At 33.2% G+C, this 18,504-nt stretch overlaps 1 protein-coding gene across 5 annotated transcripts in view; it reads left to right on the top strand.

Annotated features, from left to right (window-relative positions):
- The window catches only part of CPSF6 (cleavage and polyadenylation specific factor 6), a 37,482-nt gene extending 25,008 nt beyond the window's left edge, over positions 1 to 12,474 (top strand). For 2 of the 5 annotated variants that reach the window (XM_023558721.2, XM_023558733.2), the window contains 4 exons: positions 1,051 to 1,166; positions 1,792 to 1,945; positions 3,956 to 4,147; positions 10,927 to 12,474. In XM_023558721.2, coding sequence (XP_023414489.1) covers positions 1,051 to 1,166; positions 1,792 to 1,945; positions 3,956 to 4,142 — 457 coding nt within the window. In that variant the 3' untranslated portion in view covers positions 4,143 to 4,147; positions 10,927 to 12,474. Of the gene's footprint in view, positions 1 to 1,050; positions 1,167 to 1,791; positions 1,946 to 3,952; positions 4,148 to 4,227 lie in introns of all 5 variants that reach the window. The other 3 variants (XM_010598726.3, XM_010598737.3, XM_010598729.3) reach the window with 2 other exon arrangements.
- Positions 12,475 to 18,504: the final 6,030 nt, after the last annotated feature.

The following is an 18,504-nucleotide window of genomic DNA, read 5'->3' as shown; positions in this document are numbered from 1 at the left end:
TTAACATAATACAGAATTACTACAATTTCAGGTTTTCAAGAATAATTTTTTGGTTATTGACTTTAAAATTGAAAAGTAAAGAACAACGGTGGTATTTTTTGGGAGTGGATAGGATGGACACAAGTCACAACATTTAGTTGAAATCACACATTTTTTGAATCATTTATAATTCGCTCAGAATGTTTATAAAGTTTGGAAATAATTTAGAAATTATTTGGGAGGTATTACGCAAATAATATAACAATAAGAGCTTATAAGCATGTAAAAAGTTAATTTAGCTGTTTCTTCTTTTTGTTGGCATGAACTGTTACTGCTTGCCTCAACTCACATTGTCCTGCTTTATAACTTCTAAGTCTGTAGAAATTGTACCTTGTTTTGTACCGTACATGTAGTTACTAGTTGTCAATTTTTATAAAATTCTGGAATTTTATTAAATTTTTATTTCAACATATATGTACACTTTTATATTCCTTTTTTCATGCCAGATTTCCTTGGTAGAGATTCAGTGGCAAACAAGGCAGTATAAGATCTTGTCCTTCATGAAATTTATATTCTATTAATTAATCAGACATTTATTATCCCTCTGCTGTGAGTTGGGCCCTGTGACTAGTGGATCCAAACATAAATGAAACCAAATTTCTACTCCTGTTGTATAGGCATATATTTTCTTGCAGTCGGCACCCTCTTCCTTCCCCTCTCTTCAACCATCTACCTCCCTCCTTCCTTCTGTCTTTGTCTCTATATATGTTCTTAAGAACAACTTATTATATGTTTTTGACTCTGAAAAGTATTACAGATATGTAAATTTATTATTTTTATCCTCCAGGAAAATGCGGTTTCTAATCTATTTCAGTTGAAAGGTAGTAGTGTAAGAGAATTTTGTTTAGACTTGTTCTCTTTGTAGGAAAGAACAAGCATTCTTTAATCTTGAAAGGTAACCACTATCTCTGAGGCCCTTGTCAAAAGCAGCTAGTATGAATTGCTTTGCACTGTTACAGTTAACTTAGAAAATCTGTTGAGTATAATTTAAGGATTATTTTGACGTTATAGAGAAATGGATACTGCAAGAACGCCATTGAGTGAAGCTGAGTTTGAAGAAATCATGAATAGAAATAGGGCAATCTCAAGCAGTGCCATTTCAAGAGCTGTGTCTGATGCCAGTGCTGGTTTGTATATTTCTTCTTGTACTAATGTTTCTTATTTATGTTGTTATGACCTAAAACCTGCAAGTGCCGTCTTGAAGATGAGTTATTTACATACAGTAGGTCTTTTTATCTTCTCAAATCATCGTTGTTGCTGGCGGGCCCCCAAGTGTGCAGAGTAGACCTGCTCAGTAGGGTTTTCAAGGCTGTGACCTTTAGGAAGCAGATCACCAGGCCTGTCTTCCAAGGTTTCTCTGGGTGGGTTTGAACTGCCAACCTTTTGGTTAGTATCAGGCAGTCCAATGCTTAACCATTTGTACCACGCAGTAAATTACCTATAATTTATTTAAAAGACATTGAAAGAAGCTTATAGATAAGTCACAGTGTAGTGGAAAGACCCTTAGTTTTAAATTATTAGGTGTAGATTTAAGTCTTAGCTCTGGGCCCTTAAGAAAGCTCACATATTTTCGTATTTGCAAAATGTTAATCTGTTTCACACAGGTGTAATAATAACAAATTGGGTTAATTTCATGTACATGAAAGCTTTTTGCTAAAGGTGAACCACTAACAAATTACCTTAACCCCAAGTGATTTGTTGGTATTTTGGAAACAAAATTTCTTTGACTGTAACCCTCCCCTTCCTCCACAGGTGATTATGGGAGTGCTATTGAGACATTGGTAACTGCAATTTCCTTAATTAAACAATCCAAAGTATCTGCTGATGATCGTTGCAAAGTCCTGATTAGCTCTTTGCAAGATTGCCTTCATGGAATTGAGTCTAAGTCTTACGGTTCTGGATCAAGGTAAAACTTTTTTGTCTCAAATGATACTTAAAACACCTAGTTTACAAATGGGAATTTATTGTGTTTGGAGGACTTTAAAATAGGACTTTGATTTTACGCATTGTTTACTCAGCAGCCAGAGTGATTTTATTAGCTCTAGTAAGATGTGAAGTATTTGCTTAAAACCATTCTGAGACTTCCATTTGCTCTTAGGATAAAACTGCAAACTTTGAGGCACTGTGTGATGTAGTTCTTTCCCATTTTTTAGTTATATCTTGTACCCCTCCCCTTGCTCACTGTATTCCAACTGCACTGGTCTCCGTCCTTGTCCTCTGACACATCAAGCATTTGACCACCTCACTGATTTTGCACTTTGTATTCCCTTTGATGGGAACCCTTTTCCCTGGTCTCTACGTAGCTGGCTTCTTATCTTTCATGCCTCAACTCAGTCTTCTTAGGAGTGGGGCCTTCTCTTAGGTTAGTATGTCATATCCTTGTTTATTTCATCTATAGTACTTACTGTAATCTATTCTTATTTGTTATTAAACGCATGTTTCTTCTCACTACAAGTTGAACGATGGCTGGAGTCTTATCTGTCCTCTTCACTACAGTATTTCTAATGCCTAAACAGTGCCTAGTATACAGAAAACCAAAACCAAACCCTTTGCCGTGGAGTTGATTCCAACTCATAGCAGCCCTATAGGACAGAGTAGAACTGCCCCATGGATATGTTTCCAGGGAGCGCCTGGTGGATTTGAACTGCTGACCTTTTGGTTAGCAGCTGTAGCTCTTAACTACTATGCCACAGTACAGAATGGGTGATAAATAAGTATTTCTTAAATGAAGGAGTGAATGAATGAATGGTCTATTTCTGTTATTTTTTCTTATTAGGTAGTTTTTTAACATTACTGCCAACTAATCTTGAAATTTACATAGTTTTGAAAGGTAAATCTTTAGACTTCACATGATTTTCTTAGACCTGTCTTTAGTGTACTGTTAACTGGTGGTATAGTTTTCTTCATCAAAGAAAAGGAGCTTATCTTTAGCATGCTCTGCAACTACTGCCTTTGTGACCCAGTAGAAGAACTTTTGTGTCTGAACAGATTTGTCCTAGTTAAAGGCCGTATCTTTTATAGTACTCTTTAACTTTTAAAGTCCAAAGTGACAACGTTGATCTTGATCAAGGAGCTTAGCACCTAAAATATGTTTCCTAGAGTCTAGCTATTTGGTGCAGAAATACGAAGTAGAGATATTCTTATTTAGACTAATAGACAATTGTTATTTCCTTATTATGTATTGAGCAGAATTTCTCATCTTTTGACTTAGCAGAAGTACTCATGTGCCTCATCTTCAAATCATACTGTTCATCAGTTATATTGATGGACTTCACTGAATTAATGGAGAGGACATCTTACAATTTTTAAGTCTTTTAGGCAGTACACTTTGTTTAAATCATCTGTTAAAAGCAGCTGATGAAACATTTCTCTTTATTATTAAGTACAATGCAGATAGTATCCCAGTCCTTTCCAGCGGCTATATTAATTATTAGAAAGTTTCTAAGTGGAGTTGTACTTCTGACCAACTGTATTATGATTAGTTAGAAATGTTGTAAAGTTGATAAACACAGGTGCAGGTGAAGATTCTAGTTAGTGGGTACTAATTTTTAAGTATTTTCATTCTATTGTATATCAAGTTTATAAATTTTATTTCTGGAAAAACAAACATTCTAAACTTTCTTCGGCTTGAAATACAATTGCTTTGAAATTCTCTCTCCTTTGCCTTTCTGTTTATTTTGTAAGCAATGCATGTTTTTGGCTGCTAGTTGAAGTAGATACATGATGTATAGCCATGATGTGTCACGTTCCAGATTTTGTGAGAATTTTAAAAAATGAAATTTCCAGTTTATAATTGTTGGTAGTAAATTTTGAAAGAATTTTTTGCTGCCTTAGATTTTTTTTAATGTGAAAGTATTGAATCATTTTTAAGCTATCCAGTTATGGAGAGCATTAATCCAGTAATTTCTTTTAGAAGACGTGAACGATCGAGAGAGAGGGACCATAGTAGATCACGAGAAAAGAGTCGACGTCATAAATCCCGTAGTAGAGATCGTCATGATGATTATTATAGAGAGAGGAGCAGAGAACGAGAGAGACACCGGGATCGTGACCGAGACCGTGACCGCGAGCGGGACAGAGAGCGCGAGTATCGTCATCGTTAGAGAAGGTGGGTATTCCTTGATCCTGTTGTATTTAGCGTTTATGTTATTAACAGTAATTATAACTCCAAGGCTATTGTTTATACAGTATATACCTACATTTTAAATGGTCCAACTACATGTTCTGAATTTAATCTTCTGGAAACGTCTGAGAAAAATGACAGGTAAGAAATGACAGGTAAAGATTTTGCTCTTTTATCCTTGAATATTATATTGCTGAGTTACCACTTTTAGGTTTCAGATTATTAATAGTCTTAAGAAAGCAAAAAATAATCAAGAGGACTGATTGTGTACTTCCAAAATCTGTAAATGGGGAGTCTCTTAACTACAGCTTACGTGTGATTTAAAATATAAAATACACGGAGTTATTTGTATACATTATGTCCTTGGATTTTTAAAAATAAGCTTAAAGTTTCTGTCTTGGAACTTACTTCATTTGTCCCTGAAACTTTTAAAGAAAATCTAACACAGTAATTTATAGTACAGGAAGATACTTTCTTGCCATTGAAAGAGCTTTTTTACTTTTTAAAAAAAACTGTTTCATAAAGGACTCTTTTCCTGGCATCTGGTTTTTGCTTTTAAAGTGGGGGGAGGGTAAACTATCCTTTTAAGTTGCAAAGAAGATGCAAAAGTTACTGAATTAAAGTGGATTCAGTGTAGTCCGTATCTAAAAATTGTAAATTGTATTAAACCATATGTCCTAAGTTAGAATAACTTTGAAATAATTTTCTTTGATGTTTCATTCATAAACCATAATCATTGTGTCTTTTTTTCTGTATTTTAAAACAATTTCTTGTGTACATTTTTCATGAAGTGGGGAGAGTTGTCTGTTTAAACTTCATTTTCACGTGTGATTTTATTTTTATATCTGTGAACAGCATTCATGTGAAAAGTGGGGGAGGATACTACACGGCTTGTACATGTAATACAAAGGTTACTTTGTAAACAAATATTTTTTCTTTATATGTTTGTGGCCTGTCCAAATTAAGGTAGGCTAAAATAAACCCCTTGTAGGTAACTATTCTTTACAAGATTATTTTCAGCTATAATGAGAAACTTCTTGAAAATTTAATCATGGTAATTGTTAGTATTTAAATTGTCATGGGCAAAATCAAAGGCTTTATCAAATATGTAATTTTGTAACAGAATAGCAGTTTCTTTAACCATAACATTTAGCAGATGAAATCCTTTAAATAATACCATTTAAGAAATAAGTATGTAAGTTTTGTTACTTTTCTGGAGTACAAATAAGCTGTTATACTGTTTACAGTTTTAAGGGCTTTTTGACCTGAAAAGGCCATTCTTAATACTTTTCCTTGCATTTAGAATAATACATCTTGAATATTTATCAAGCCTTAGTTTCTAAATAGTTCTCCATGTATCGTATTGCAAAATATAAGTGATTCTCACAACATGCCTTTAATATGAGGCAAAATTAAGCTTATTGAAATTGATGTTGTTTTGGATATAAGAAATGAATGTTGTATCATGTAAATCTGAGCACTAAATTTTAATGATGGAGCTTTTTTCCCCCCCTTCAACTGACTAGATCTGATCCCATCTTATGAAAAAAATTCCCAGGGTCCAGCATCTGCTTGAGGTGAATTGTAGCCAGGTTATAATTTTGAAATGTTTAACTATATCAGTCATTTCATTTATAGAAAGGTATAGGTTCTACCAAAAAAAATTGTATTTTTATTTAGACTTTGTCAGTTATGAACAAGCTTCTAGTTACTGCAGCATGATAATGAAGCTTGCATACATTTTCAGTCACCTACAAATTGAATGAGCCCGTCAAGGGGCCTCTCTGGATCAGTTTATCCACAAAGTTAGTTAATGGCAGTTTTCTTATTAAAAAAAAACAAAAACCAAACCCGCTGCCATCAAGTCAATTCCGACTCATTTCTTATTAGTTTTAGTAAAATTAACATAGTCAAGTACTCCATCTAAAAAGTGCATTGTTAATTTTAAATACTTGAATTAACTAACATTATAGTCCAGTAATGGGTACACCTAACTATATCATGACTTGAATTTCATTACATTCAGACATTAACTATGAATTCGTAACTTGCAAACTGTTGTTGACATTTTTTTCTGAATCACTGATGTATCATACCAGAATTCCCATGTTTTGTTTGTACATTAATCAGAATTGAGTTGTAATATTGTTATGTGCCTTCATCCAAGCAAAAATTTACATAGTAAGCATTTCTAATGCAAAAGCTTCTGTTATCCTGGAATATTGTACCTTTGCTCTACTAAACAATATTGATTGTGGATGTAGATGTGAATAAAGGGGTGGGGACTGAGGTCAAATATATTCTAATGAAAACTCTTAAACAAAAAAACTACCTGCAAATTTCATCACAATCACAATAAGGTCTATTGTTGACCTCTTTAGAAGTTTTAAAATATGAGTCCTTTTGAGCTTTCATGTAAATCTGAAATGGACTAAGTGGAATGATAGTAACTTGAAAGCTAAAAATGAATGTCAGTTTTAAATCTGTATATAAATAAAACAATAATGTAACCTTATTAAACTGGTGATGAATGACCAAAAGGGCAAGTTCTTAATTTAACTTGAAACTCAATGATGTTGGCAAGTTGTTAATGTCTGTCCCATTTTAATTTTTTTTTTTTTGTGTTTGAATTGTTGGTAATGTTAATTGCATTCTTTCACTTCAAAAAATGTATTCGTTTTTCTAAGAGCTTTCAATATCTAAGTTCAAATAGGTAATATTTTCATGGGAAAATATCAGTATTGTAAATCTCAGTTTGTAAATACATTGTGCTTAATACTCTGTAATTTCTGCCTCTATTCTCAGACCACTCTGAGCAAAATAAGAGTAGTTCAGTGCTAGAATATATTGTATACTTCTTACAGAAATTATTTTACTCTGATATTTTCTTTCAGCTTTCTCTCCTCTTGCTACTTGTTTCAAGCAGCCCTACTCAGCAAATTTCAGTTAACAGTTCAGCTTTTGCTTTGGTACTGGAAAGTAATGAAAGCAGATTATTATGTTTTTAATATTCTTTATTTAGCTTCATCATCTTCCTGATTTCTGAGGTTTTACATATTCTCAAATCATCCATTTCTTTAGTAAAATTTTAAAACATTTTGTTTGGGGATCTGGATTGAATAACTCTCTACTTTGCCATGTTACTAGTTTCTTCCTTCTGCCATACATGATCTTAGATTTTGTTGTTAAATATGCAGGACTTAGGATGATTTGCATTTTTCCCTTCAGCCAAGATACTGCTTATATAGCCATGTATTAATTCGGGGGAAAAAAAATACAAAAAGCCCAGAGAAGCATTTAAGTTGTTCTTTCTTACATGTTTAGATGTTTCATCTTCTTAGAAGTTGGTATTGCTTTAAGGCTTATGTGAAGATTAAACTGTCTTAATTCCCTGATGAATGATAATGGTTGTTAATAATAGTAAAAATTATTTATGCAACTCCTAGGTCATCTGAGACCTGCCTGATATTTCCCAGCCCTATGTTTCTGTGTGTTTTCCTGTATTTCTTTAACTGCTTTACTTCATCTGGATATGCTAGCTTTCCTTTGTTTTAGTTCTAGTTTTCCTTGCTTTTAGTATTATTTGCAAAACTTGTCTCTACATAACTATGTAATTGAAGCAGTAAGAGGAAAGGAAGTGATCCCTTGAGTGGGTGTATAGTGTTTTGCTCACTGTGGTTTAAGAATATAATTATGTTCACAAATGGTTAATGTTCCCTGTTTTAAAAAATTTCAATGCCAATGTGGATCACCTTGCTCTCACCTTCATCTCGCTGTGAAATCTACTACAGTTGTTTTAGTTTGTAAATTAGATTATTTTGAATAAATATTTAGTTAGCATTGCCTAAAGAAAACTCAATAATCAAAAAGTGGTAAGGGTGCCATATATGCTATCCAGCTTCACTAATACACCGTTTTGTGGTAGCATGTTTTAACTCTCACAGTGAATTCCAAATAACATCCTGTTTTGAAATGTCCCTTCTGTGAATCTTTTTGGGGCAAAACTAATTTTTCTTTGACTGTGATGAAGTTTGTTTGTATTTAGTAGACTATCTAAACCAACAGCCATGTATACATTTTATAGTGTTATAAAATGCTTTAGTTAAACTGAGGTAAGTATTATGTTCAAAAGTAAAAAGAAGAAGATATGAAATGTTTTTGTAGTAAACATCTATAATAAAAACATCTACCAAAAAAAATTTTTTTTTTTTTTTTTTGTGAAATACACTGTGGTCAGTGCAAAAAGGAATTGAGTTAACTTGTATGTAGATACTTCTATTTCTTTTGCCCACCCCATCTCCATTCCTCTTATTTGGTTAAGGAGAAATTTTCAGATTTAAAAAAATGAATTTTATTTCTTCGAGTTTAAATTAAAGTACATCTCATTAAACAAAAAACCCTGTAGGACAGGGTAAAACTTCTCTGTGGGGTTTTCAAGGAACGCCGGGTGGATTCGAACTGCTGGTTAGCAGCCGAACTCTTAACCACTATGCCACCAGGGTTTCCAGAATATTTTAATTAGATATATTAATAGGGAAACATATAAGCCATATCAAATATATATTAGAATCTTTTACTTGAAAAATGAACTTAACCATGAGTTTAGAAATACTGGCACTAAAAAATTTGCTTGAGTAAGTTTCTAATTATGAGAAACACTCATAGTTTAAATTGTTAATAATGGCTTAATCTTTAATTACCTAAAAATGGAGGTATTTCTCTGTGTATTGAAATTTTACGTAGTCCTCACTTTAGTTTACAGACTTCGTTAAAGATCTGTAGATTGCATTTGTTTTAATAACTGTTCACATAGGTCTTCTTTTATAACTAAGAGCTAAAGCAAGTAATTGTATGGCTTCGACAGCACAGATTTGACCAGATGATATTCTGAAAACATGGGTATTGAATGTATGTTACTTTTAACTTCTTTTGGATGTTTTTGTTTATGCAGATGTCTACTTAGATATTTGAGACTTTAATATGGAATTTGATTTTGGGAAATGGGTTGTATTGCCTTCAGAGTTGCTTCCGTTTGAGACTGTAAAATTTGTATTTCCAAATGGATAAATGTATTTAGAAATAGAATAAAACGGCAAGAATATCGTCTAGATCTTATATTATCTGTATGGTGAAAAATAGAGGTTTATTAATAGTAAAGATCCATCTATAAAGTATAATCAAGCAAAAAGTGAATGCATTCATCTTGGATAAAGATGAGTGCTTTAATTTCATGAACAGGTTTCTCTATAGAAAAAGGAGTAACATTCTGCATCGAAGTGATGAATGATATAAATTTGGTATATTTTTTTGGGTTGAATATTTTTCCCTTTTAATGACCTAAAACTTTCTATATTCCTGCCAGCACAACAAAAATTTTAGGGAGATAGTTTTTTGCAGTAAGATTTCATGATCCTTTGTCAGATTAGAACATTTACCTTATCTCTTTCTTTAGATAGTACATTGCAAATAATAAAAATAAGACATTTGAAAGCTGCCATTTTAGATTTTTTTCTATTAATAATTCCACCAAATAGCTTCATCAACATAAGATGAAGGTACAGTAAAGGGAAATAGAAATCGTTCAAGTACCTCTGAAAAATACAGGCATCCAGAAACTATTTAAAAGAGAAAATTCAGAGTTTTGTTCTTTTCCAGTTATAAAATTTAGATTTTTACTGCCAGGCATTAAGGATGCATAGATGCCCACAGCCTTGTTGGGGAAGAAAAGACATAAAAGATAAAATTTATCGCTGTGACAAATTACTCTTAATTGTCGAACAAAAAATATTTTTCAGTTATTTTTGTGGCAAAATATCACTGAACATTGTGCCCTTTTGACTCTTAAAGTTATTGAAATGCTCTCTTGGAATTTACATCTAAAATACCTGGTGTGTTTCAGTGATCACATATATCCAAGTTAATTGAATGTTTCAGTTGTGAACCTCTACCTGAATTTTGCGTATTTATGTATTCTTGAATTTTAGTTTATCAAATTTATTGGTTTTTTTTTTTTTCTTTATGTGTGAGTTTTCAATGAAATTTATCATTGTAGATTCCCATTTAGCTTGTTTTTGGTTAGTTTATATACTATCATAGATATTTTGATACAGGTGAAATTAAAAGTAAATGTTTTAAATTTGTATCATGTATAAAGATTTGTACATGGATGTCATTTATTTTAAGTGCCCATACTGAGCTACCTATTTATAAATTTTCCTTACAAATTTTGTAATTTGGAGCAGCATTTGATTTATAGTAATTGCAGAAATTCCTGTATGCTGTGAAATAAATACAACTAATTTGTAAAATAATTTATTGCATTTTATATTCAATTCAGCATTTAATTGTTAAATGAGTTAATATAGAATTGATAATGTGGATGAATGAAAAACATTTACATTAAAATCATCTAAGCATTTTTCCATTTATTTTTGTAGTGTGCGTACTTTAGAAAATGACTTATAAATGTTCCCATCACCAGAAACAGTAGCTGTTATGTTTCCATTTCTGTTTTATTCATTAAATTTATAAGGCAGTAAATCTAAGAAGAGTGAAACAAGAATGTCTCAGTTTCAAAACATCAGATAAGTTGGGAGTATTTCTCCACCACAAAGGCAGCTACTGTTTCGGTTCATTCTTATTTTGTCTTAGAAAACATAAGAGTGAAGTAGATGCACGACTTGTATATGTATAGTTAAGCCAGCGTTTTTCTGTGTATTATGGGGAATAGCAAAATCTACATCACAAATTTTGACACATTACAGCTGAAGGAAGAGGAACACCTTCCAAGACAAAACAGTCTTCATGGGGGAAAATGACGCTTGTCCAGCAGTTTGCTTCTTGTGATTGAACTGAACCTGTAAGGATTCATGGATAAAATGAACAGGAATAGATCTGAATAAAGCAAATCTGCATAAATGGTAACCAGTAGCTCTACTTTTACTTTTTATGTTGCTTAACTGTTTTATTTGAAGGAAACCTGTGTGATTTAAAAAGTTAAAGCTTTTGCAACTTTATTACTGGTTATATACATTTGGCCATTACAATGTGCAAGCAGTTGGAAAAAAGTCAAGTAAATGCTTGTTTTTATAGTAGTTTGTTCTTGTTAAAAATGTTCATATGATAATGTCTGTAAACAGCACCACTTTGATTACAATAGATGTAGTGTTGTAATAAACTGTTTAATGGGGCTGATGTGTAAAGCTGTTCAAGTTATTTGATGTTTACACCTCAGGGAAAGTCTTGTGTTCAGCAATATCTAAAGATAATGTTACTATGACAACATTTATACTGTCCTTTAAAAAGCATTGCAATAGCGTTTTTTGAATATGCATCAATCTAATCTTGCGTTCAGTGAATTAAACATACTAATTAAGTGTCTCTTGCCGTTGATTTTGATATTAGAATAGGTGATTACATGGATATTTAACATTTCTATATTCTGCTTTTCTAGCTGTTTTTATCTAGTTAGCTTGTGAGTTCACTGAATGGTATGTAAGCTTGTAAAAACTGAAATCTGACAGGATGGCGGCCCAGTCAGTGTGTTAGGGGTCAAAAAGATTTGTGATTTTAACATTCTGGTAAAAACCTGTACATTATTTGCTACAGTAATGCAGCTTAATTACAACACAGATATATTGAAACACTTAATTGTGAACTGCTAGCATTGAAGAAATATTTTGATAGTTCTGATTTGATGCTGCAGTTAATTTGCTGTTTTATATTGATGGTGCTTATGGTTTGATTTTTTCTGAGCCATAGGCAATGTAAATACAACCATGCAGCAGATAAATATGAGTAAAGAGAGCCTTAGTTTAATTTTTCAGTTGCTATAGATTTCTGAAGGGTGTGATGTTTATTAACATTGGGTTGAATCCCCTTGCATCTGTAATGGGAGATTATAGGTGCACTGTAGCTCCACAGTTGAAGGAATTCTTTGTGTGTTCATGCAAGCTGTTGATTCGTGCTAGAGCTTCTGAGTTAATCAAAGATTTTTTTCAAACCTGCCTTATGTGTAGGCCCACATTAAATGCACCTTGTAGCATGTGTTCTTAATTGAAAAATTAATATAGGCAGAGTGTCAGCGTAATTGGACATTTTCATAGGAAGATCATTTCAGATCACTACTTCAGAAATTTGTTGAGTTCAAATCCATAAGCAAGTTAACTTGTTTTTAAGATCTGATTATCTTTGAGAGATCTTCTGATAATGCACATTGGTTTTTAAAGAACAGCCAAATTTGAGGACAGTGCTTAAAGTATTTAGGTACCCTAGATATTATGTAACATGCACCTGTAGAAGCCCTTTAGAGATTTGCACTGCAGTTGTTTAATTTCACCTCGTCCACCAGCAAACTACTTCTCACAAAATTAGCTGTTTTGAGTTATTCATACTATTGCCAGTTTTCTTTTAAAACATTTTGTGATTGTAGTATTTGTGCATGGGATCATTGGCATTTATTAGAACTATGTGCTCTCAGAAATGTTTCCTATTTTAGTGTTTTATTGAAAATTCAGTTACCTTTTTAACATTTTTGAAAGTTGTATTGAAATTTGTGTGTAAGTGTTGTTAGTTTTTGTCATTTCTTAGCTTTCTTGTATTTTAATTAAAATAATGGGAGGAAGTATGGACATAAATATACTACAAAGGAAATTAGTTAATAGTTAACAGGTAAGTAAAATGTCCATGAGAGTAAAATTGTCTCTGAGCAAATTTAAAATGGAATCACAAAAATCTAACTGCACTTGAACTTGAAATGAAAACTGGAAATTTTTGTGCTAGTAAGTCTTTCCTTCATCTACCTTTTCATTTTCATCAGTGGAACCCTTTGATTGCTCATTCTCTGCCACTCTTTTCCCTACTTGACTGATCTCATTACATGACTTCTGTTGCAGACAATGAGTGTACTAGAATTGTTTGTTCCCAGTCCATTATTTTAAGTGTTTTCAGAAGGAAATTACTTTTGGGTTTGACGAAACGGTTTTGCCAAGTCTTTCTCTACCTGATAACACACGAATGTATAGTAGTAAAGGTGAAAATTGTAAGCTTTGTTTTTACTTTTCATCACCCTTTCCTTGTTTATGGGCTGGTATTATTTGAAAACGCCTCTTCCTTTTTGTTGTTAATGTGTAAAAACAATCCAAAGAGATAAGTCCTTGCATAGATGCCAAAAAATAAAGAGTCCCAGAGACGTTTTAATTAATAATTTATTAGATATGAAGACAAACTTGAGTTTACTTTTAAACCATAGCATTAGTGCTATGCAGTCACATCCCTTTCAGCCAGTAAAATTATGAATGAGGCAGCATCTGAGTGGTGGTATTGCCTCTGAAGCAATACTGTGGATTCAGTGTGCTGCTTTTGGTTAAAGGAAGTATATTGTGGAAGAGATACCCCAGAATAAAGTTGGTGGAAGTGTTTATTTTCTGTTTTCATCAGCAAGATGTGGAGTGAGTTGCAGTGGCTATTGATCAGTTTACCCCATTTAATGACCCTCCACCTAGGATGGTTTTAAGCACTTAACTACAATTTAGAGACCCACAAAGAACTTAATACGGATTGTATCTTAAGATATTATTTTCATTTAATTCTCCTATGGAGAATATTACTTTGTTTTTTAATAGTTTAAGGTCAGTCTTAAAATAAATGGAGGTTTTAATGAATGTTGTATAATATTTTGTAGTAAAGGGGGTACATTGTTGAAAGGGCAAAGACTTTCTCTTTCCCTTATGTATTTAAATGTGCCAATAACCTAAATACATACTATTTTATACAATAAGATGCTACTACTAGAATTTTTTGTTGGCGTGTTCTGGACATTTTGGTTTTGATACCTCAATGATCATTGCATTTTCTGTATCTTAAGAGATGGCTCCAATTTTGTGTTTAAGCTTCAGCTTAAGTTGTTGTAAGAAGTTTATGTTCTCATTCTTTGCAGAGAATACAATATTGAGATTCTCACTGTTTTACAGATAACTGCAATTTAAATTTTATTCATTAAGTCCCTTTGCATCCCACAGACCTCTGTGAATGTTTACCCCAGTTGTATGTACCTATGTGCACGTTTATCCATTGTACATATTAGACATTTTTTGTGCTAAAATATATCAAGTGGGATTTTTGTAGCAAAACTATCTACTTTTCTGTTTCTTTACAGTGTTTTTTTGTTTGTTCTTAATTATTAACCTTCAGTTTAAACACTGGTGTATTTATTTTCTAGCAACTTGACTCTTAGAAGCCTTAGACTAATTTTCTTACAAATATTCAACCAAAAATTATAATTTTATTAAGATGTGGCCTTAAATATGGCATTCCTTGTGTTTGTAATGAGATTTTTGATTTAGAGAAATCTAAAGATTCAAGATCAAAGTTTTAAGTTGAAATAGAAAATGTGTGTTTAAATGTCTAGGCTTCTGGGAGAAAGTTCTTATGCTCTTCTTTCTTGGCATTAGAAAGAAGCAATATGAATTTTTACGAATATTCACAATATTCAGGCAATTGTATCTTATTCAGATTGATTTAGGTTTGTCTTAATCAATGTTTCTTATTTCAAATTTCAGGTGGTTGGCATTCACTATCTGAATATGCAGCTACTATGGTTTTTGTATGGGACATATTGATAGATTTTAGTTTTTTAAAGACTTCCTGCTATATTAATTAACATATTGTAATGGGAGTCTTTTAAAATATTAGAATTTAACTGAAGTCACACAAATCTTGAAATGGTAACTGCAGATAGTAAATACTACCAAGAGTTTTTCATGTGGGAGTATCCTCCACCATGGGTGTAAATGTTTTGCATTAATCTCATAATTGGACAGACCCTGCAATTAGTAATAACATTTCATTTTGAAGGTGTGTTCTTTTTGCCACACTGTTACCACGTAACACTTCTCAGAATTCTGTAAGTTAAATTATTTTAAAATACAATGGTAACTTCATGTTTATTTTTTTACTTTGAGAATTGTAGTACTCAGGTGGTATTTAATGGGACAGGATCCTTTTTAGGTAAATCATAATGTATTCTAAGGAATGCTCTATAACATTAATGACTTTAGCCTTAAAAAAAAAGGTCTATTCTTATTATTCATTCTTCCTCTGCATCCCATGGTACATTAGCAAAGTAGTTTACAACCCTGTACAGCCTTACAAAGTTGTTATACAATTTTTAATGGAAAGCCCTTAACAAAAAAATTAATGTATCATATTACTAGTATCCATGAATATTACTGAATCACAGTTTGTAAATAATGTGTCTAATACCAGAAGGCCAAAGAAAGTCTTACAATTTTAGCTATTGACTCTATGGTGACTTCACAATAAGATTTCTGTGCAAAGGTAAGGTGATGTTTGATCAAATCGGCATCTTATTGATGTCCATGAGAACTAGACTTCCATATTAGCTTCTATTAAAAAGCTCATTCCATTTTATTAAATTGTTTGTAATTGCAGTTTTGTGTTTAATGTTTACTTTGTCTTTTCTTTCTTTAGCATTTAGGTTCAGCAGTTTGCTATATGGCCATTGTTGGCCTTAAACTGCACTAGTAACAAGCATGGTATATATCTTGTGTTGAAAATAAAATAACAGTTTTGATAATACTTTGCAGTTTGTCTTTATTTTGTTTGATTTATAGTTTGTTAACTATCGTGTATGATTTTGGTAACGTACAGTATTACAAAAATTTGACCGTTGTCCGCATTTTATTTAACCAGCTTCCTACAAAGTGGTTATTTTCTTCTGTATTGGCATTTTGGTGGTCTGTAAAACAGGTAATATGTGACTAAAATTAGAATTACAAACTGAAAAATTTCTAGAATATTTTATTCTTAAATCTAAAATTCAGAAAACATTCAGCCATAATTAGGGGACTATTAATCTCACTAGACTTCAATCAAGTAAAGAATTTCTCTAGATTGCAACAATATTTTTAACAGTAACAAATTGTAATCAGATCCCAGAGATCTCACCGGCAAGCTTCAGGTAACGATTCTGAACAATTTGAAATAACCATATGAGAAGTAATACTGGGCCCCCCTTCCCATGTCCCTGCTAGGATTGTGGTTCAGGTTTTGTTAGATTTTCTGTTGCTGTTTGGTATACGTTTATATTTTAAAGAAGATTGCACTCATTGGTTTCCATTTGCCCTTGAATGAGTTAAGATGCTTATAGGAGCAGAGGACATTTGGCATTTGACTGTAAGAAAAGATTATTAGGGACGGCTTTTGACCAGATAACACACCAAACTCCGTAGGAGTTGGGGCCTGATTTAACAAAATAGGGAAAAGCTTTTTTTTATCCTTAATGAAGGATTTTTGACAGAATTTTCCCATGCTCCTAGTTTTGTTTCCTAATCATTACCATGAAAGAAGAACTATTTCTAGAAATGGTTTCCAGTATTGTTGGGTATGTCGCATTAATAACTTTAATCACCTATTGTCAGTGCCTGATAAGGGATATATATATTCTTTAACTTTTACAATTCATATTGTTTATAGGAAAACTGTAGAAAATAGCATTTAATTCCCTATTAACTGAGACTTTTCATGAAGGAATGAAACTTCATTTGGTAAAGAGGGCAGAGAAGTGCCTAGGCAAAGAGGCTTGCACAAAAGGCCTTTTGGCAGGAAGGAACATAGTAGTAGAAATAGAAAGAATGCCAGTTTAAAGCAGAGAGTGAGGAGTATAGGGGCTCAAGAAGTAGGCAGGCACCAGACTGCAGTGCTTGTACGTCACCTTAAAGCTTGTCCAAACAACAAAGTGGTAAATTACCACAATTAGATGAGCATTTCACAAAGCTGGGCTGCAGATTAAACTAGGGAAGGATACATGAGATTGGCCGGTTACAATTAGCGGAATGGTGAGTAGGGGTTGTTAGATGCTGTTGAGGTGCTTCCAGCTCAAAGACCCTATGTGCAAAAGAAATGAAATACTGCCCGGTCCTGCACCAGCTTCACTATCATTGCCGTGCTAGAGCCCATTGTTGCAGCCACTTTGTCAGTCCATGTCCTTGAGGGTTTTCCTTTTTTTCACTGAACCTCTATAAGCATGATGTCCTCCAATGATTGACCCCTCCTGATAGCGTGTCCAGAGTATTCGGAAAGTCTTGCCACCCTCATTCTAAAGAGCATTCTCTCTGGTTGTACTTCTTCCAAGACAGGTATGTTCATTCTTCTGGCAGTCCGTGGTGTATTCGATATTCTTCATCAACACCGTAATCCAAAGGTGTTAATCCTTTGGTCTTCCTTATTCATTGTGCAGTTTTTACATACATATGAGGTGATTGAAAATACCATGGCTTGGGTCAGGCACCATAGTTTTCAAGGTGACAACTTTGCTTTATAACACTGTAAAGAGGTCTTCTGCAGCAGATTTGCCCTGTGCAACATGTCTTGATTTTTTGACTGCTGCTTCCATACGTGTTGATTGTGGATCCAAGTAAAACTCCTTGACAACTTCAAAATTTTCTCCATTTACTATGATGTTGCTAATTGGTTCAGTTGTGAGGATCTTTGTTTTCTTTATGTCCAGGTATCAGCCATACAGAATACAGTAGCCTTGGATCATCAGTGTTTGAAGCTCTCTTTGCTTTCAGCAAGCAAGGTTGTGTTATCGGCACATTACAGTTTGTTAACGAACCTTCTTCCAATCTTGATGCTGTGTATTTCATATTGTCCATCTTCTTGAATTATTTGCCAGCATGCAGATTGAATAAGTATGGTGAAGGATGCAACCCTGAAGCACACCTTTCTTGATTTTAAACCGTGTGGTATCCCCTTGCTCTGTTTAATGACTGCCTCTTGGTGTATGTATAATTTCCTCATGAGCACAATTAAGTGTTCTGAAATTCCCATTCAAAATGTTATCCATAATTTGTTGTGATCCACACAGTCAAATGTCTTTGCATGGTCAATAAAATACAGGTAAACACCTCTCTGGTGTTGTCTGCATTCAGCCAAGGTGTATCTGACATCAGCAGTGATATCCCTCTTTCCATGTTGTCTTCTGAATCTAGCTTGAATTTCTTGCAGTTCCCTGTCAATGTACTACTGCTGCAACTGCTTTTGAATGATTTTCAGCAACGTTTTACTTGTGTGTGATAATGATGTTGTTTGATAATCTTCGCATACTGTTGGATCACCTTTCTTTGGAATGGGCACAAATGAATCTCATCCAGTCAGTTGGCCAGATAGCTGTCTTCCAAATTTCTTGGCATAGACAAGTGAGTGCTTCCAATGTTGGATCTGTTTGTTAAAACACCTCAATTGGTATTCTGTCAATTCCTGGAACCATGTTTTTCACCATGTCTTTGGTGCAGCTTGTATTTCTTCCTTCAGTGCCGTTG

The sequence above is a fragment of the Loxodonta africana genome, chromosome 4 (assembly GCF_030014295.1).
Source record: "Loxodonta africana isolate mLoxAfr1 chromosome 4, mLoxAfr1.hap2, whole genome shotgun sequence".
Taxonomy (NCBI): domain Eukaryota; kingdom Metazoa; phylum Chordata; class Mammalia; order Proboscidea; family Elephantidae; genus Loxodonta; species Loxodonta africana.
This window is presented reverse-complemented; position numbering and strand designations above follow the sequence as displayed.